This window comes from Peromyscus maniculatus, chromosome 17 (assembly GCF_049852395.1).
Source record: "Peromyscus maniculatus bairdii isolate BWxNUB_F1_BW_parent chromosome 17, HU_Pman_BW_mat_3.1, whole genome shotgun sequence".
NCBI lineage: Eukaryota > Metazoa > Chordata > Mammalia > Rodentia > Cricetidae > Peromyscus > Peromyscus maniculatus.
Genome location: NC_134868.1, coordinates 38,913,841 through 38,934,131, shown reverse-complemented (window position 1 = coordinate 38,934,131; position 20,291 = coordinate 38,913,841). Strand labels below are relative to the sequence as shown.

The 20,291-nt window shown below is 43.8% G+C and overlaps 2 protein-coding genes across 2 annotated transcripts in view; one reads left to right on the top strand and one right to left on the bottom strand.

Moving 5' to 3' along the window:
* The window catches only part of Leprotl1 (leptin receptor overlapping transcript like 1), a 20,746-nt gene extending 17,847 nt beyond the window's left edge, over positions 1–2,899 (bottom strand). Inside the window, exon 1 of the mRNA XM_076553523.1 lies at positions 2,867–2,899. The gene's annotated coding sequence lies outside the window, so the exon portion shown is untranslated. The remainder of the gene's footprint in view (positions 1–2,866) is intronic.
* On the top strand, positions 2,322–20,291 carry Saraf (store-operated calcium entry associated regulatory factor). Its single transcript, XM_006973955.4, has 6 exons — positions 2,322–2,629; positions 10,949–11,127; positions 14,225–14,633; positions 16,868–16,988; positions 17,601–17,752; positions 19,558–20,291. Exons 1-6 carry the CDS (start codon positions 2,524–2,526, stop codon positions 19,581–19,583), a joined length of 993 nt encoding a protein of 330 aa, XP_006974017.1. The 5' UTR covers positions 2,322–2,523; the 3' UTR covers positions 19,584–20,291.

Here is a 20,291-nt window from a genome sequence, read left to right as displayed (position 1 = left end):
CTTTCTTCTTCAGGGCACCCATTATTTATTTGGCTCCTTTCCCATTAGAATATAAATTAGGACACCCTTTCATGTTTTAAAATCGCAGGCTAGAACTAGAGAGGGTACATAATGGGGGCTCAAATAGCAGAAGTTTTCCCATAAAGGCAATTAGGTGATTCTACACTGCAAAAGCCCAATTTCCTCTTGCTTCAATTTTCCAGCAATAGTGGCCGTTATTGACCATTTTCTCTTCCAACTACCGTATTGCTACTTCCCTTTTTTGTTTTCTTCCTTTACACTGTGTGTGTGTGTGTGTGTGTGTGTGTGTGTGTGTGTGTGTGTGTGTGTTTGTGTGTAGAGGTCAGAGGACAGCTTTATGTGAGTTTCTCCTTTCACTTTGAAATGGTGTCCTGGCTTTCTTTTTTTTATGGCTGTGATTATAATATTCTGACCAAAAGCAACTTGAGGAGGACAAAGTTTATTTCTATCTCATAGCTCCCAGTTCCTCACTGAGGGAAGCCAGAGCAGGAACCAGAAGGCAAGAACTGAAGCAGAGGCCATGGAGGAACACTGCTGACTGGCGCCATCTCCAATGGCTTGTTCAGTCTGCTTTCTTAGACAACTCAGGACCTCTCTCAGTGAACTGGCCCTCCCACATCAAGAAAATGTTCCTACAGATTTGCCTCCAGGCCAATCGGATGGGGTTCCCTCTTCCCAGATGACTCTAGCTTGTGCTGACAACAACAAAAAACCAACCATATAGGTGTCAGGGATCAAACTCCAGACTTGGTGGCGAGGTCCTCTATCCGTTGAACCACTTCCCTGTTCTGCTTCCTGTCTTTCTTTACCAGAGATTATTTTTGAGATTATTTCTAGGATCGTCCACTCAAGATAGAAACAGCAGTATTCTCATAGCTTGGGCCTTCCTGCCTTCTTTGCCTTGTCTAAATTTTACGACGACCTGTCTCTTTCTCTATTAGTAACATAACCAGACTTACATTGGCTTTGAACTCTTGGTGTGGCTATCTTTTGTCCACGTGGTCTTCCAGCTTGGATACTTAACACTCAGCTCAGATTCAACCAATTAAGGCAGAGATGAAGGGGGTGGGCACCCATCCGCAGGGTGAGCACTCACCAGGGTCGTTCCAGCACAGCGGAGGGCCGGCCACTAGCTGGAAGGAGAGCAGGCGCAACAGCGGGCGGCGCGCGGCTCTATTATCTTTGGGGTGTTTTAAGGTTGCTGGGTTCCACTCAAAGCTTCCCATTTTGTTCTAATTCCCAGAAACTTACTTTGCCTCACTGTCCTTGCCTGCCTGCCTCTCTCATGCCTCTTATTTAGAATTTACAAATTCTTCACGGCATCCACCTGGTCCGTACTGATAAATGTGTAAAATGCTCAACCTAAAAAGGCTAAGCGGATGATTGATGGCTCCTCAAAACATAGCCAGAGTGAGGTGGGGGGGTGGGGTGCTAATCCGCCGCGCCCAAGGTTAGGTTAGACCCCTGCTTTTTTTTTTTTTAAGGTGAGTTCTTTTCTTACTATTCACGCCTCAAGCTTCCAAGTCATTTCCAGAATTTGTCTCTGGTGCGTATTATCTTGTTATATTTTTGATAACAAATTTACTACTACTTATTATTTTTAGTTTGTCTTTGTGCTACATCATCCTAAGTTTCCCGAATACAAGGACCTTGTTATTTCCCATGGCTAAAACAGTGGCTGTTTTATGTTATTTATGTATTTATGTTATTTATGTATTTGTTGAATGAACGCATCCAAGAATCCTCAGACTCGCAGGATTTCAAGTGCTGAGAAACGTTTCACTCGGGTGGCGCGGCGTGCAAAGGTTCCGAGCTCGGAAACCACAATGCCATTCCGTTGGTACCTTTCACCAGATTCCTACAGGACAGGGTACTAGAACACTAGTCCTAAGCAGGACGTCCTTTGTGTATACGTAGTATACTAAACTGCTTCCTTGATTTCCCTTCCAGAAAGTTTTTAGCCTCTTTTTTTGTTGTTGTTGGTTTTCGAGACAGGGTTTCTCTGTGTAGTTTTGGTGCCTGTCCTGGATTTCGCCCTGTAGACCAGGCTGGCCTCGAACTCACAGAGATCCACCTGGCTCTGCCTCCCGAGTGCTGGGATTAAAGGCGTGCGCCACCACCGCCCGGCAGTTCTTAGCCTCTTAAACCGGGGTAGCGTCGCACTAACCGAACCTTCCGGAACTTTCCCCGCACTCACACGACCAGACACAACGCGCCTGACCCGGTCTGAGCCTAGACTCCGCCCACGCGACAGCACCCCCGTCTGGCCCCGCCCTCCAAAGAGGCGGGGCCCCGGGGGTTGGGGCAGGACGCGGCCAATCACGGACGCCAACGTGCCGCAGCGGCAGTGACGTCAGGGTGGCGCAGGTCGCAGAACGGTCGCGCCGCGCCGCCGTCCGTCGGTTTCTCTCTCGGTCGCGGGTTCCCCGGGGTCGCCGCGCAGCGGCGGGAGCACTTCCGCAGCGGACCTCGGGCCGCCGAGCGCCGTCTTCACCCAGCGCCATGGCCGTGGTCGCTGTCGGCCGCCCGGGAGTCGCGCGCCGCCCGCTGTTGCACCTGCTGTCCTTCCTGCTAGTGGCCGGCCCCGCGCTGTGCTGGAACGACCCTGGTGAGTGCTCGCCCCGCGGAGTGGTGCCCACCCCCTTCATCGCTGCCCTGCTGACTGGTTTCCTCCGGTCTGTCCTCTCCTGGCTCCTTGGCTTTTCTGTACCCTTCCTGGCTTCTTTGATTTTTTTTCCCCCCCCGGAGTGGGCGAGGCGCACGATTCTGTTTTTGAAAGTTCCTTTCTCCAGGTCCTGGACTCTAGGCCTCATCCGCGAGTCCTGATGACAAGTTAGACCCTCACCTGCGCATCTTGTCTTGTTATCATGACTGTTTGATGTCATCGTCTCCCACCGTTGCCATGGATGCCTGTTGCTATGGCTCGTAGTTACCATGCCACCAGCAGTCTCTGAGTCATGCTTAGGAGCCAGGTCCGCAAATTGGGGAATTCTGGATTGTATTGATTGGTTTTTGAAAACAGAAATCCCGCTGTTTATTCTAGTTAGTGCCGCGAACTGCCTTGTTTACCTTCTTATTTATCTTTGTCTTCATTACTTTTCACTGCACGTGGGAATTTAAAATACTATTTCTTAACTTTTAGGTGACGATATATGAGAATTGATTATCAGGGAGGTGGCGCTATATATGTTGTTAAAATGCAGAAATAAACTATGCGTCAGTTAAAATGACATTTTTGGTTCGGAGAGGAAAGCTGTCAGGCGTGAAAAATAGCAATGACAGAGCATGCTTGAGTTTTGAATTTAAGCAACAGGTTTATGTTTGTAAGTTACTCTGTTGTGTGTACTGGAGCGAGGCAGTGCAGTTGGTCCCCACTTTACACGGAGTAACCTTTAATTTGAAAAGGGTGCTTTGTTGTCAGGAGTTAAGAAGCCGCGGTGGTTATGCAATACCTGTACGCAGCCGGGTGGTGGTGGCCCACGCCTTTAATCCCAGCACTCGGCGAGGCAGAGCCAGGCGGATCTCTGTGAGTTCAAGGCCAGCCTGGGCTACAGAGTGAGTTTCAGGAAAGGCGCAAAGCTACACAGAGAAACCCTGTCTCGAAAAACAAAACAAAACAACAACAAAAAACAAACAAACAAACAAAAAAAACAAAACCCCTGTACGCTTTGCATAAGTAATCCTTGAAGGTTGTGTAAAAAATGAGAGACCTGATTAGAATTCGTTTAAAACATGGGGAAGTTGAGATGTAGACTCAGGGGAATTAGAAGAAAAAAACAAAACAAAAAAAAAAACCACATTTAAATTCATGGTGAACCACTTCCTGGTGGTTCATTGTCTACTTTTGCTGTAAAAATTATTGTTCTGGAACAGAAATCACCAAACTATTTTGCAGTTTTTTTTTTTTTTTTTTTTGGTTTTTCGAGACAGGGTTTCTCTGTGTAGCTTTGCGCCTTTCCTGGAACTCACTTGGTAGCCCAGGCTGGCCTTGAACTCACAGAGATCCGCCTGGCTCTGCCTCTCGAGTGCTGGGATTAAAGGCGTGCGCCACCACCGCCCGTCCTATTTTGCAGCATTAACTCGATTGGTGTCAACCTCATTTTAAGATTTTTAGGAACTGTCTTATGAAGATAGCTGATTGGAATGTCAACTATTAAGACTCAGCTAAGCAACTTCCTAATTTATCCTTTGTTTACTTTGTCTTTAGGTAATATAGAACACTCAGGAATATGTCTGGGGGGAAACACCATTCTAAGATTAGTTAAAATTTTTCAATTTTTTTTCTTGGTATTTCCTCCAAGCTAGTACTTTGAATGCTGAAAGTATAGCTCTGAAGAAGTGTCTTGTCCCCAAGGAACTTGCATCTGTTGAGGTGGAGTAGACAGTAAACATGCAATAGCTCGTCATGTGGTGAAGTGAGCTATGGACAATGGTAAACCGAGGCGGGTGGACTCTGCAGGCAGAAGTGGGGACTGAAGTATACATCGGTCTCGGAAGACGCCATCATTTTTAGAAACCTGAAGGCAGGGAGGCCTAAATGATAGGATTCAAATTTTTGAGAAAGTTCATGTGGGCTATCCTTGGAAAACAGGCTGAAAAAAATGGGTGGGAAGGAAGCATCAGCAGCCTAGTGAAAAGGTGTCAATAGTGGGTTCCAAGAGCAGTGACCCCTTTAGGTCAAGGGAGAGCCAGTGGAGTTGGATTGTCCCAACTGTTTTGAAGTTGGGTATTCTGATGGGGTGTCCGTGGGGGAGATAAGGATGGTGGTGGTGGCACACCCCTTTAATCCCAGCACCAGGAGGCAGAGGCAGACAGATCTCTGAGATTGAGGCCAGCCAGGTCTCCAGAGCATGTTCTAGGATAGGCAGGGCTGTTACACAGAGAAACCTTGTCTAAAGAAAAAAAAAAAAAAGAAGATAAGGATGGTACAAGAGTTCTGGCTTGAGTGACTGAAGTGTTAATCAGTTTCCTGAGATGCTGGGAAGTGTGGGGAGAATTGAGTTCAGGGGCCTGGTTTCATTTATCGCAAGTCTGATACCTGAGAAAAGCTTTTGAATGATTTGCCTGGAGTTCAGGGGATTCTGTGTGAGCTTTGCCTGATGTAACAAGTGGGAGTGGGTATAAGTTAGCATTTTGTTCTTAGACCTGAAGACTCTCTAGAGGATGGTGCTCTGGGGGTTATGGTAATTATACTCTTGTGTGTGTAGTTCTTAAAATATTCTTGGTCCTGTTTCTCATACTCATCACCTACTATGCACCTAATATTCAAATATCCTGCCTGGCAATTTTAAAAAATAATATCTAAGGTTTATGATAAATTTAAAGATTACTATCTCAGTTTTACAGGTGATGAAACTTATGAACAGACAAATTTATTGTCTCAGCCAAGGTCATATTAAGTTGGTAATGTCATTTCAGTGTTCTTTGCATTATTTAAGCCTCCTATGGTAAATTCAAGCTATTCCTCTTAGTTAGCTTATTCATAGCTAAAAATCATGGAACATTTTCATTAGTTTAGTTTTTTTTTTGTATGAGGTAGTAATTTGTATTTCTTATAGCAAACTTTAATATAGATCTTGAAAGTTTTAGGTTTTTTTTTTTTTTTTTTTTTTTTGGGACACTATTTTGTATGTATGTAGTTCAGGCTAGCCTTAAACTTAAGGTGCTCCTGCCTGGGCTTCCAAAGTGTTTAAATTTTAGATCTTTATCCCGTATTGAATTTTGTGTGTGGCTGCAGGTGGATTTTCTTCTAGCTGCATCATAGTTATGTTGCTTCCATTTATTAAAGATGATTTTTTCCCTTATTTTTGTTGTTAGCTTAAGTATTGTGTTCATGGTCAGCTGAGCTTGTTAACACTATGTAATGAAAATGCATGAAGAATAATGTGGCAGTTTTTGATTAGGTTTAAGTCAAACATTCATTAATAAGGACTCTTCAGATGTGAACTCTAGAAATTTGCTGAAGCTGTCTCATCAAAACTGCTTCTGAATAGCACCTTTGGGATTGGATTAAACTCAGTGATTTATTTTTATTTATTTTTGTTTTTGGTTTTTTTGAGAAAGGGTCTCTATAGTGTGTTTTTTTTTTTTTTCTTTTAATTTTTTGAGACAAGGGCTTATGTAGTCCAGGCTGGCCTCAAACCCTTCTTAGCCAAGGATAACCATTAGAGTGGTACTAAATCCTTTTGGGGGTTCATAAGAGAGAGAGAGAGCATCTGTTTATTCTGCTTTCTGCCTTGCTGGTTAATCACTGCATTGAAGCGGCCTTATCTTTCTTAAGTTACTTTCTCCTCACTGGATAGGAGAACAATTTGTGTAATGATCTTGGCACTGTTCCAGAGTTTTACCACTAATCACTCCTTGTCTGAATCTGTCTCCTAAGGGTTAGAAAATGAAAGTGAAAACTTTTTCCAATTCTTTCCATTTTAATTATTAGCTAGTATTATAACGAATGAAGTGGAGCTTTCCCTTAACAGCTGAGGCTGTTTATGATTAAATTCCTGCTGGGAAATCAGGCTGCATGTTAAATTTTAATCTTTAATAACTATTTTTAAAGTAGGAAGTAATTGGTTGCCACTTTAGCAATGAGCAAATTTTTGATATTCACTGAGTATCATGATTTCTCATTTCTGTAATTTTCATGATTTGATCCACTATTTGTTTTTAAAATATAGTATAATTTATATTGTAAATGAGAAAAAGTAATAGTATTTCAAAATTTGAAAAAAGGTAACAATTGATACTGAATGCATTGCTTTTATTTTCTCTATGTTTTGAGAGTTTTGGGATATAGATAAAGAGGATGAGCCAAGTTTTGCAACTGAAAATATTTATTAAAACGTAGGCAGGATGTGTTGGTGCACGCCTTTAATCCTAGCACTCGGGAGGCAGAGGCAGTAGATTTCTGTGAGGTCTACAAAGTGAGTTCCAGGACAGCCAGGTCTGTTACACAGAGAAACTCTGCCCTGGTAGTACCAGTTTGTAAACCAGCCAGATGGCTGAGTGGGTGAAGGTGCTTGCTGCCAAGCCTTGATGACCTGAGTTCTGATCCCTGGGACCCACATGGTGAACAGTGCCCACAAACTGTCCTCTGACCTCCACGTGTTACTGGTGTGCACTCAGATGTATATACACCAATAACCAATAAAAATTTAAAAATCCCTATTTTTTTTTTTTTTTTTTTTTTAAAGGTCTCATGTTGCTTAGGCTGGCCTTGAACTCAGTGTGTAGCCGACCTTGGCCTTGAACTGGTTCTCCTGTTTCTGCCTCCTAAATGTTGGGGATAAAATTTTGTTAATACTTTAATAAACTGGATAAAAAAGGTGAGGGAAATGTGCAGTTATAGAACTGTGTGTCAGTCAGGTCAGGTCCCTGCAGGAGGAATTCCCAGGCTGGTTCATTCATCAGTGAGGACACAGAACAACCACCGTGTAGATTTACTCATTGTCTTGTTAGCTAGCTTTGCATCTCTCTGCCTGGAATCAGAAGAAAATTCTGGAGCCTCTCCCTTCCTTTCTTCATCTTACTGAAGCTGAATTTTGAGTAAACACAATCTTGAACGCAGCTGTCGGCCAGAAGAAATCTCTGATCAGAGAAAATCTCCATGACTATTAACACCTACCGTTAGTAAGACTGAAGTCATCTTACATCTGCTCCCGTTTGAGCAGCTCTCAGTGAATCACTTATCTTGCTGGTCAGTCTTTTGCTTCGCTTATCAGTTTTGCTGTTGTTTGGGACAGGATCTGGGTAGTTAGCCCAGCTTGGCCTCCAGCCTCCTAAGTGCAGAGGTAGAGACGAACTGTGTGGCGGGATCTTTCTTGGCTGTGCATACTCCATTTCCCAGCCCCATTTATTCACTCACTCCTCCACCCCACATCCCCACTGAATTAAAGTGCCTCATAGTCGACCCACAATTCTGAGTACTGGATTCAATTTCTAATTGTGTGCTAATTATGGTGCAATTTCTATTTATATTTAACTGTTTATATACTTAAACCAGATGTTTGTACATGCACGTGCTGGTGCCTGTGGATGCCAAAGAGGGCGTTAGATGCCCTGGAGAAGCTTTAGCCAGTTAACCTCTCATGGCTGTAAACATTGAACCTGCTCTTGAGGCATTTTAGTGTATAAGGCCAATTTTAAATTTGTTTGGATGTCTGTCTGATAGGTAAAGTGTAAGTGGAGATCTGTATCTGCCAACATAAATGGCTGACCATGATTATGATTAAGAAATGAAGAGGCCTAGTGAGATAGCCCAGTGTGTAAAGGTACTTGCCACACAAGCCTGATGAGTTTGATCTCCTGAACGCAGAGAACTGGCTCCCGGAAGTCACCCTCTGATTCCTCACATGCGCAATGGCATGGGCACCTGTAAACCCTTACACACACTAAGGAAAAAGTTTAAAGAATGGTACTTACTGTATGTCTCAGTTTTTATTAGGTAAACTAATAAGTATCTAAACAGCGTATTTTTGTTACAATCTGGTTGGGTAATTTTTAGGCTAGTAATTGTGGTTATCACAAAAATGGGGAGCTGGAGAAAATAGGATTGGCTTTTAAAAAGAAAAGATGAGCTGGGTGGTGGTGCAGCAGATCACACCTTTAATCCTAGCACTCGGGAGGCAGAGGCAGGTGGATCTCTGTGAGTTGGAGGCCAGATTGGTCTACAGAGCGAGTTACATGACAGCCAGGGTTACACAGAGAAACCTTGTCTCAAAAAAAGAAAAGAAAAAAGAAAAGAAAAAGAAAAGGAAAAGGTTAACACTAGGATGGAACTGTGGGCAGCATAGCCCTTATTCTGTAATAGATTAAAGAAATTAGCTGGTGGGCTGGTTTGGCCAAGACAGCGGAAGTCCCTGCTGGTGAGAAATTCTTGCCCTCATTTTCCTATGGGCTGGTGCTTTAGAGAGGCAGTGTTTGGGGTCTCCTGGCAGAGCCCCCTTCCCAAACTTCCCATCCTGCTTTCTGACAAGTATTATGAGGCTTGAGACTGCTCCCTTTTCTGACCAAGTGCCTGCAATGTCCCAACTCCCTTTTGAGGTAAAGCAGAGGCCAGCCATGGCCTATGGGAGGGGCCGGTGCCCTGCCTCACTGTTATTCTTATGGAGTATACAGAGTACTTCCTCCAGAGTCGGTGTTTTTCCTTCTGCCCTGAGATACTCATCTGAGTTCTGTATTTGGTTACTTATACCTGTGCATGTTTTCTCAGTAAGTGTGCTTACGTCAACAAGAATGTGTGTAGACATTAGTATGTAGTGACTTTCACCTTTTTTCAACACTGTCATTTCCATTTTGTGTAAAAAGTTTTTGCCATTTGTCTGGTTTGACACACGAGTTCTAGTTTCCTTGTTTTACACATGCTACATAGTTCTCTCTCTTTCTCTCTCCTCTCTCTCCCTCTCTCCTCTCCCCTCCACCCCCAGTTTTATGAGACAGGGTTTCTCCGTGTAGTTTTGGTGCCTGTCCTGGATCTCGCTCTATAGCCCAGGCTGTCCTCGAACTCACAGAGATCCGCCTGGGTCTGGCTCCTGAGTGCTGGGATTAAAGGCGTGGGGAGCTCTGCTGCTTCTTGGTATTACTCCAAAGACCCCAAACCAGCCCACCACATGGCTGCCTGCGCACCATAGGTGGATAGATGGCCGCGCACCGTAGGTAGATGCCTGTGCACCATAGGTAGATGGCTGCACACCGTAGGTAGGTAGATGGCTGTGTACCAGTGTCACTACGGTTCACAATAACTGAGTTATGGAACTGACCTGGGTGTTGAGCAACAGATGAATGGGTAAGGAAAAAGGCTTATATACACAGTACAACTTGTTGGAGCCATAAAGTTATGTCATTTGCAGGAAAGTAGATATAACTGGAGATACCAGACTGATTGCATGGATTTTCACTCATTTGAGGGTCCTAGACATTATAGAAACAGAGCACGTGTGTACTGATCACTGAAAGTGGAAGTCTAACTGTCTGGGGAATAAAGGGCACCAATGGGATGGGGGAGAGGATGGAAGGGGGCTTGGGGATGGGGGAATAGGCTCAAAGTACATTATTTATGTGCTTGAAAATGTTATGTAATCCTGTATAATAATAGTAAATAATAATAATAATAATAATAATAATAATAATAATTATGGCTGTCAAGATGGCTGAGTGCATAAAGACAGCCATGATGTTTTGAGTTACATACCCAGAGCCCATGTAGTGGAAGGAGAGTGTGGACTCCCTAGAGTTGTGTTCTGACCTCCACACACATGCCAAGGCATGTGCACATTGTTGCCCTGTGACATGCCAACTGCCCACACAGTAAATGAATGTAAAAAGTAAAACTAAAGAATAAAGAGGTTGTATTCTAATTATATAATGGAAAAAACTAGGTTAGAATCTATCCTTTCTTTTAATGGGTAGACATTTAAGTCACTGAATGTTCTTTAGGGACATTTTTGTGTATTTTTGCCATTTTTAATCAACTGAATATTTTTTTTTAAAGATTTATTTATTATGTATACAGTATTCTGTCTGCATGTATGAGTGCAGGCCAGAAGAGGACACCAGATCTCATTACAGATGATTGTGAGCCACCATGTGGTTGCTGGGAATTGAACTCAGGAACTCTGGAAGAACAGTCAGTGCTCTCAACCTCTGAGCCATCTCTCCAGCCCCTTAACTGAATATTCTTATATAGTAGTTTGATATTAAACTTTTCTGAGTTAGCAAAAATTATGTAGGACTCATGATGAAGCAACACCTAGCTAGCTTTAAGTGATGAGAGGTTTAAATGGTCTTCTGAGTTTTGTATGAAAGGCCTGGATGCTGTTAGGATGGCCTTGTGTCCTGTCTCAGTCCCCTCAGAAGCCAAGAAAGACACTTGACTTTGAACTGCCCTTCCTGCTTTAGTGTGAGGGCCTCACTTTGATGTGTCTTATTTCAGACAGGATACTGTTGCGGGACGTGAAAGCTCTCACCCTCCACTATGACCGCTACACCACCTCCCGGAGGCTGGACCCTATTCCTCAGCTCAAGTGTGTTGGAGGCACAGCCGGCTGTGATGCCTATACCCCCAAAGTGATCCAGTGCCAGAACAAAGGCTGGGACGGCTATGACGTGCAGGTAACGGCTCCTACCGCAGCAGCGTTCCAGTGGAGTTGTGTGACACTATTGCTGGGGAGACGTGAATAGACAGAGACCTTAATGACAGACCGAAGCAAGGGTACCACTAACATTTATTGGGGGTGTGGGTGACAGGTGACTTACGGGAGCAGAAATGACTCAAGGACAGCTGCATCATCATCATCAGAAGCCACCCCAGCATGGCTGGAGCTCACCACACAACCTGCGGGCAGCTGGGCAGCTGGGAGAGTGTCTCTTGGACGTCTCCACTGCTTGTGTACACCTTCACAAGAGAGGCCGACCTGTTTACTTTCAGAGCTTACCGAGCGTCCCTGCAGGATGGAGTGTGTCACCTCCAGTTAGAACGGCAGCCTATGTCTTAATGAGCATCCCTCCAAGCTGGAGGTTTTATCTCGGTGGTAATTGACACACAGCAAATTTTAATCCATTAAACTGTTTATTGAGACATCAGTGTTTTGGAGAAACTAATATTCTCTCTTGATAAAACTTTTATGCATGGCCTGTGTACTTCAGAGTTTTGTTGTATTGTTTTTGAGACAGGTCCTCACTGTATGTAGGCCTGGTGGCCTGGATCTGGCTCTGTAGACCATGGTGGCCTCAAACTCCCAAGTGCTGGGGTTAAAGGCGTGTGCCACCATGCCTGATCTGAGCTCATGTTTGCTGGAGGTACTGGCTTCACAGCCCCTCTCCCATTATTACTTAATTAGATTTCCTGGCTAATGCAGACGTCTCACATCTATTCTATAGTACTTTGACATGTGGGTGCTAATGTGTAGAGAGCCATTTAAGCATATATTAAATGTGTCATATACCACATGACTAGGATAGCAAGAAGTCATCAAGTAGGAGAGAGAAAATAAATACTTGAATTGTGTGCATGCCAACGAAGTGGTGTGAAGCTGTGTCTGGTGGGGGCACTGATGAAGACTCAGGAGGTACAAGTGCTGGATTAGGAAGGCATTATGAAGTGGGGCCTCTCACGTGTTGGCTCATGTTTATTGGCAGTGATTTAAATTGAAATGCAGTACTCAGAATCTGCTCTAGTATGTACTGTTATAGGTTCAGCTTGTTCTGTTTACTTAAACGAGCAAATTCAGACATATTTTCCAATAAAATTAATATATAATATAGTAATAATAACAACAAAAAGAAAAATTACATATTATGTAGATAAAAAACATTTGGGCTTCAAAGAACTCATCAGGAAAGATGCCGCAAAGCTGTGTGTGGTGGTGCACGCCTTTAATCCCAGCATTGAGGAGGCAAAGGCAGGTGAATCTTTGAGTTCAAGGCCAGCCTGGTCTACATAGTGAGTTCCAGGACAGCCAGAGCTACCCTGCCTCAACTCCCCCAAAACAAAACAAAATAATAAAAATTAAAAGAAAAAAAAAAAAGAAAAAAGAGGCCCCAATCATTCCACTTCTAGGAATATATCCAAGAGAACTAAAGACATATTTCTTCCCCAAAACTATACAAATATTTGCAGGAATATTCAAATAGCTTAACCAAAAAAGCCCAAATGTCTTTGCTAATGAATAATACAATGTAGTCTATTCATAAAGTGCAGTGGTTTTTAGCCATTAAAAGTAACAAAGTGCGGATTGATGTTGTAACATGGATGAACCTTGAAAATGATACAGATTGATGTTGTAACATGAATGAACCTTGAAAATGATACAGTCACAGAGACCTACATGGCTGTGATTCTCCTCACAGGAAATGTCTCAGTAGGGTAGGCAAAGCAGTTCAGTTAGGTAGGGTGGCATGCTGGGAAAGGGATGTGGGTGGCTCTCATGGGTTGAGGTTTCCTTGGGAGTGACCATTAGATTTTAAAGCTGGTAATAGTAATGATTGTATGACTACATGAACTTCTAAAAATATTGAAGTGTGAGAATTTTCTGTGACTCATACCCCAGCAAGGCTGTTTTATAAACAGTAAAACAGTGTAGCTGAACTCGAAAGAGAAACATGATTAGAACAAAACCTAGCAGAAAGGCAGTAGACCCTGTCCTAGCCTGCGTCTCTAAACATTGTGAGGGAAGCATCTTATCTCTTCTGCAAACATGAAAGAATTGAAACTTACCTTGCTTGGTTACTTAGTTTTGGTGGAGCTGGAGCTCAGACCCCAGATGCTGTCCTGCTCTAGTCTGTTTATTTTGAGGGGAGATCTTCCAGTGTTCCCTGGCTGCTCTGGAACTTGGTCTGCCGCCTAAGCTAGCCTTGGACTTCAGACTCCTATTTCAGTACTCCACATTTCTAGCATAAATGTGGGCCATCATGTCTGGCTGAGAATACCTGCTTTCTCTGTCTCTCATCTCTGTCTCGCTCCAGTAAAATTTAAGCTAATATGGATTCTTTTTGTGTTTTCTAAGTACATCTTAAAAAGCTAAAGATTATGTAGGATTAGATCTTGTAAAGTCAGTCCATGGCTTTTACAAAATGTGTATGGGAAATTTTGTTTTGCAAAAGGTGATCTGCTGTATACAGCTGTTCGATCTTCTTATATATCGGATGCTGATTTAAAAATGTATTTTACTGGATTTACATCATTTCCCCCTCTTTCCTCTCATACTCCCTTGAGTTCATGGCCTCTTTATTATTATGTATATGGTAATATATGTAATTAATAGGGTAAATACAATGTGCTGAGTACTCACTTTTGCAAGCATGTGTATTTTTAGAGCTGACCACTAGGTATAGGATAACCAATTAGGGGACTCTTCCTTGGTGTTATTTCTTTGATTTTACCGTCTAGAGGATCTAGCTGTAGAGGAAGTACCTTCGTCAACGGTGGCGAGCAGGTCATAGTTTGGCAGTTTGTCTCAGGTTTATAAACACAAATACCTAACCTGTACGGGAAGAATATGTAGTGTACAATCTGGGGATAAGGAAAGGCAACAAAGCCAATGCTCCTCCAGCTTAAGGAGGCTGCGAGCAGAACCACCGTCTCCTCCGTGCGTAGTCTTGAATTTTGTGGATAATTTTTTGGCGTCATTTTGCAGTTTTGTGAGAGCTATGATACATATCGAAGGACAAGAATCTTGGTTCTTAGAGCCTGTTTCTCTGTCTTTCACAGTGGGAATGTAAGACCGACTTGGATATTGCATACAAGTTTGGAAAAACTGTGGTGAGCTGTGAAGGCTACGAGTCCTCCGAAGACCAGTATGTCCTCAGGGGTTCCTGCGGCTTGGAGTACCACTTGGATTACACAGAGCTGGGCCTGAAGAGGCTGAAGGAGTCTGCAAAGCACCAGGGCTTCTCTGATTATTACCACAATCTGTACTCCTCCGATTCCTGTGGCGTTAGCGGGCTGGTTACCATTGGAGTGCTCCTTGCTCTGGCCTTTGTGGTTTATAAACTGTTCCTCAGTGATGGCCAGGCCTCTCCTCCACCCTACTCCGAGTACCCTCCATATTCCCAGCGCTATCCGAGGTTTACCAATGCTGCAGGAGCACCTCCGCCAGGCTTTAAGTCTGAGTTCACAGGTATGTTGCCCTGCTCAAGGGCAGTGAGTGGGTTGCATGTGAGCAGGTGAGTCTTGTGTCTGTCTCTAAAGAAGAGACTAATTGCATCTGGAAACAAAACATTTGTCTGTTTACTGGATTGAAAAAGAAATCTCTTCCTTTTTCAAAAAAGGTTAAAAAAATGTATGTGTCTTCGTACATGTGTGGGTGCTTGTGGAGGCCAGAAGTGGGTGTCAGATTCCCTGGGGCTGGAGGTACAGGTGATTCCATTTAGCTGTCTGATATATGTGCTAGAAACCAAACTTGAGTCCTCTGGAAGAGCAGCAAGTGCTCTTAGTCATCAAACTATCTTTCCAACCCTTCTTTTTTTCTAAAGAAAAATGAAGAAATATGTATTATTGTGCATGTGCATTTTATTTGTGTGTGGGGTGAATGTGCCATGGTGTGGATGTGGAGGTCAGAGGATAACCATAGATGGTCCTCCCCTTCCACCCTTACCTGGTTTTATGTGGGGTTGAACTCAAAATGGTCACCATTGTACAGCACCTTTCCCAGCTCAGCCAGTGATCACTGGCTGCTGCTCTGCTTCCAACAGTGCATTGTGCTCACTGTTAAAGACACCTGGTAAATTGTAGATCATCATTTTAGCTGGAGAACACAGTCAGATTTGTTAATAAGCATTATTTTGACTTCTACATCATACTATACACAAAAATGAACTCATTAAGTATCATAGAACTTAACATAAGAAGTAAAACAACTTACTAGAATGAAATAGGAGAATATAGGTAAGTTTTCCTATGTGTGTGTGTGTTTGAGACAGAGTCTCACTGTGTAGCCCTGCTGTCTTGAACCAGCTCTATAGACCACACTGGGCTCGAACTCACAGAGATCTTCCCACCTCTGCCTCCCAAGTGCTGGGCTTAGAGGCCTGCGCCACCACATCTGCCCAGATAAAGATTAATAGCACAGAAAGTACTAGCTGTAAAAGGAAAGATGGTAAACTAGAGTTTACTTAAGTTGAGAATGTCTGTTTATCAGAAATGAAAGGGGCAGGTCACAGATTGGGCTAAGGAATTTGTCAAGCATGAGCTGGAGGGATGGCCTGTTAACAGCGAGGCTCACAACCAAAAAGACAAGAATTGTAAAACATACCGCAGACTGTGACTTGTGTCTCGACTTTAAAGACATCCATAAACCTGAGAAAAGGCACATCATTCAAACTGGGCAGAGGGATTCGGTTAGATGTCAGTGGGTAAAGAGTTTGCCCCCGAGCTTGGTGACCTGAGTTTGATCTTCAGGACCAGGGGTGGAAGGAGAGAACCGGCGCTTGTAAGTGGTCATCTGACCTCTGTGCATGCATGCTGTGGTGCTGTGTACACCCCCAAATAAATGTCTAATAATCGAACATTGAGCAGAGGATTCAAAGAGCCATTCTATAAGGATATCCACAGCTGGAGAGATGGCTCAGTGGTTAAGAGCACTTACTGCTCTTTCAGAAGACCTGGGTTCAATTCCCAGTACTCACGTAGCAGCTCACAACTGTTTAAAAAAAAAATCTAGTCTCAAGAGTATCCCATGCCTTCTTCTGTCTTCCTTGGGCACTAGGGATGCATGGTCATGGAATGGACAGAATTAAAGTATCAGAAGTCTGAGTACTGTTTATCTCAGCTAACATCCAGTGGGTATCTGTTGGGTGTTGTCACGAACTGTCTGAGGTGCTCAATTGGTTTATTGCTGTGGGTGGTGGTTACATGGAGGGACAAAGAGTATGCTTATTGTTCCATAGGCCGCGTATATAAGATTCGCATGCTTTCCTAGGTGCATACCATGTTTACAGTTTCCCCAAGGGGAAGATGATGTTTGTGGTTTGGCATCATAATTGATAAATGTCAGGCTGCCTTTTCCATTAGAGACTTAGGTAAAGTTCTCACCTGGAGTTCTCATAGCATAGAAAGGAAGACTCTGAAAGTGGTCTTCCTTCTAGTTCTTATCTTCTAGAAACTGATCTTGAGCAGGGGAGATAATCCTGTAGAAAGACTATCCTTGCAAGTACTAACAATCTCTCTCAATCTCTCTTCCTGTGGGAAATGTGTACCTGAGTTGTGAGCCAATATTTTATAAATATCCCTTTTGAATTCAGCTTATTCACGAGTTGAGGGCTGAACATTATTAGTAGTACTGTACAGATGAAATAATGAAATGTCATGTGTCTATGAAGGCACTTCATCTAATAGAGTGTGTTTTATTTTAAGGACCACAGAATCCTGGCTTTGGGAGTGCTTTCACAGGACAAGGCTGTGACAGTTCAGGGCCGGGGTTCTGGACTGGCGTGGGTGCCGGAGGACTGTTAGGGTATTTGTTCGGGAGTAACAGGTAAGCTTTGCCCTCATCATTTGCCCTTAGCTCCGCCAGGTGCCTTTGCTTTGCTTACGAAGCGTTGCATGCTTTGCATTAGGTTTTGTAAGGGAAACCAGTGATGGAGATCTTGCCCTCTTCAGTGTGGTTTTTGCATAGAGGGGAAGGCGCGGGACTTTGGTTTGCTTTGGTCAGTGTTGTGCTTTATGCCTGTTACTTTCCTTCCCTGTCTTCCTTCCTGTGCTACCCTAAGAGACAGGAGGAGGGCTGTGGGCCTGACACTGAGCACATGTGGAGAAGGCAGAGGACACCACAGTTGGGGAAGGGGCAGGTGGCAGTCCGGCGGGGGGAGTGATAGAGGGAGGCTTGGAAAAGAGCTTGGGGCCAGTCTTGGAATGGCTTGAGTTTTATGGTACTCTGAACTCAGACTTTGGCTGGGAATTCAGAAAGAAGGGCTGCTTACTTCCTCACACTTTCTATTCCTACAGCAGTGTCTGTAACTGGCAGATGTAGACACCAAATTTGTGTCATGGTAAAAAAAAATATTCGATAAAGATAGCAGTTTTCTAGTGACTTAGGAACAGGGAAATAATGGTGGTGAGATGCTTAACTCATTTTTATGTCTCTAAGGGCGGCGACCCCCTCGTGGTACTACCCATCTCACCCTCCGTCATACTCTGGCGCCTGGAATAGTCATACCTACTCACCACTGGGTGGGGGTGCGGGGACTTATTCTGCACCCTCAAGCTCCAATGCAGACTGCAGAACCAGAACAGCATCAGGTAAGTGCAGAAGCTGCAGAATGTGCAGGGAAGTGTGAAAATGTGTGAGCAGTCGTGACTCCATTGGGTGTGTCCACCTAAGACCCCTGAGTGTGAGCAGTCAGGACTTTATTCGGTGTGTCCACCTAAGACCCCTGGGTGTGAGCAGTCAGGACTTTATTTGGTGTGCCCACCAAACGTGTTAACACAGTTAACTGAGACTGAAACCAAATTCAAATTCATTCTTTCCACTTAAATATTTCCTAAAAGTGACTTGGAAATTAAACCTTCTTGGATGTTAGTGTCTATAAACGTTTAACTCCAGAGTCTTTGAAGCTCTCAGCCAGACCCTTCAACGTTTGTAGAGTTCTGGCCTTTCAAATTCAAGAGAATTACAAAATATACTGAGTTAGACGTTTAAAAAAATGTCAGCAGTGGGCTGGAGATAGGCTCAGTTAAGAGCACTGACTGCCTTTCCAGAGGACCCTGGTTCAATTCCCAGCACTCGTATGGCAGTTCACAACTGTCTGTAACTCCTGTTCTGATGCCTTCACACAGACATACCTGCAGGCCAAACACCAATGTACATAAAATAAAAAAAAAAAAAAGTTTGGACGCTTCCCTTCCTTTAAAAAAAATGTCAGCAGTGTGATTATACTATTTAAAGAGTGAAGAGGACATTTTATAGAAAGGAAAGATACAATGTGAAAAACAACCAAACACCCACGAACTACTGTTAGAGGTGGTGGGCAATGAGGCATTTGCAGATTTCCCTGGACTGGTTGACTTTCTCCAGAAGGAAGACACAAAGCAAAGAATAATCGATGAAGTTGACAGAAACATATATAAATCGTGTAGAAATGTAAGAGTAGAATTCTTAGTGCTGGTTTGGATATAAATGACATAATCACTTTACCTACTAACCTTGAACCTAGACATCCCCAGGGCCCAGCAATTCCACTCTCAGTTGTAACCATTCCTCGTGTAGAGATGGTGGTGGTATTGCTTCCAGAACCCCAGGCATAACGAACCCCATGGATGCTCGAGTTCCCTATAAAGATGGCATAGTATTTGCATATCAGCAGTGCAGCATGCCCTCTGAACCGCCTGTGGTCCTCAGACAGTGCACACGTTATGTGTGTGGTTGCTACACTGTGATGTTTAGAGGACAACAAGGAAAATGCTATGTGTGGACTACAGGGGCATCCCTAAAAAGATATATTCAAACTTGAATTGGTTGAGTTCATGGACGTGGAAACCACAGACATGGAGGGGCAGCTGTATTTCAGCAACAGAGGTACATGCACTCCTTGAACTGACCGATAAGCTCAGCTATGTTCCAGACTATTGAGAGCCTGTTTGTTAGGGTGTATATGGGGTGATGGATGGGTGAGTGGTATCCAAGCGACACATTAAAAAGATTTAAAATTCATGACTCCTTCCTCCGTTTCTTCCGTTTACCCCTGAGTTTGAGTTGGGAGAGGTCAGCAGGACATGGCTTATGGTCCATTGCCCTCTCCGCATTTTTAGCTTAGACGTTGCATATTCATAGTTATTTGCACGTTGGCGTATTGCCTGCATGTTAGCTTACAATGGAGCTCTTCTTTGGTTTCCCGATAGCAAGTATGTGTGAGGTTCTGAGACTTGATGACCGGGAAGAGCTGCCTTGTCCCACAGCATCCTGTTCCACCTCGTGGTGCGTTGTAGCCTCCCCTCATAGCTCGCTTTCTTGTTTCCTAACAAGAAACATGTACAACTTGTGCAGTTTTATAAGCAGTTTTCCTACACTGTGAAAAGCTAATGTCGACTTTATTTTTCTCACCCAGGATATGGCGGCACCAGAAGGCGGTAAAATAGGAAGTTGGAGGCAAACATTGGATGCAGCGTTTCTGATTGTCGTTACCATCTCTTTAACACCTGGATAATGGGAATACCCAACAGTTGTGTGGTGTTTTGTCCTTGTATAGCTTTTCCTGTCCTGTTGTTTGTGGCCAAGAGTTGATATGTGACAGAGTGCTTACGTTGTGTGTGTTAGTGTAGTGTGCCGTTCAAAGTGACGGCTACGGTGGGATGCCGAAATTGTCCTGCTTGTTCCTAAAGCCTGTGATACCAGAGGGGGCATTAAGGATGTAGAATCCCCTCCCAGAAACTGAGCACAGCCAGCTTGAGCCGAGGCGCCTTCAGTTGATGAGTCCTCCCCTCAGAGAAACAGCAATCCTCTATTTGGTATTAAAACATTTGGCGTTTGCTGTTCTTCAGACACTTAAGCCCAGCACTGGGCCACTAATCACACTGATTTGTGGGTTCCAGTCACTTGACTGGCAGAGCCCAGACCCCTCCTGTGGTGGTGAGTGTGTCTGTTAAATGCTCTTGACCTTTCAACTGTGCTCACAGAGAGCTTGAAATCACTAGATTTTCAGTTTTCAGGTGATAACATTCAGATGCTTCAGAAACAGTTTTTCAGTAGGAAGAGCATGTCGTTCTCTGTATGGTCTTAAGCTGTCGGGTGTTGTTGTAACAGTCTGTTTCAGCTTTACGTTAAATGACAATAAATTAAAAA

Bases quoted from the DNA above. Each gene is read 5' to 3' on its own strand.
- Saraf (XM_006973955.4), top strand. From the start codon at position 2,524: ATGGCCGTGGTCGCTGTCGGCCGCCCGGGAGTCGCGCGCCGCCCGCTG. The intron at 11,128-14,224 runs GTAACGGCTCCT...TGTCTTTCACAG, and splicing joins GGGACGGCTATGACGTGCAG to TGGGAATGTAAGACCGACTT. The intron at 16,989-17,600 runs GTAAGCTTTGCC...TATGTCTCTAAG, and splicing joins TATTTGTTCGGGAGTAACAG to GGCGGCGACCCCCTCGTGGT.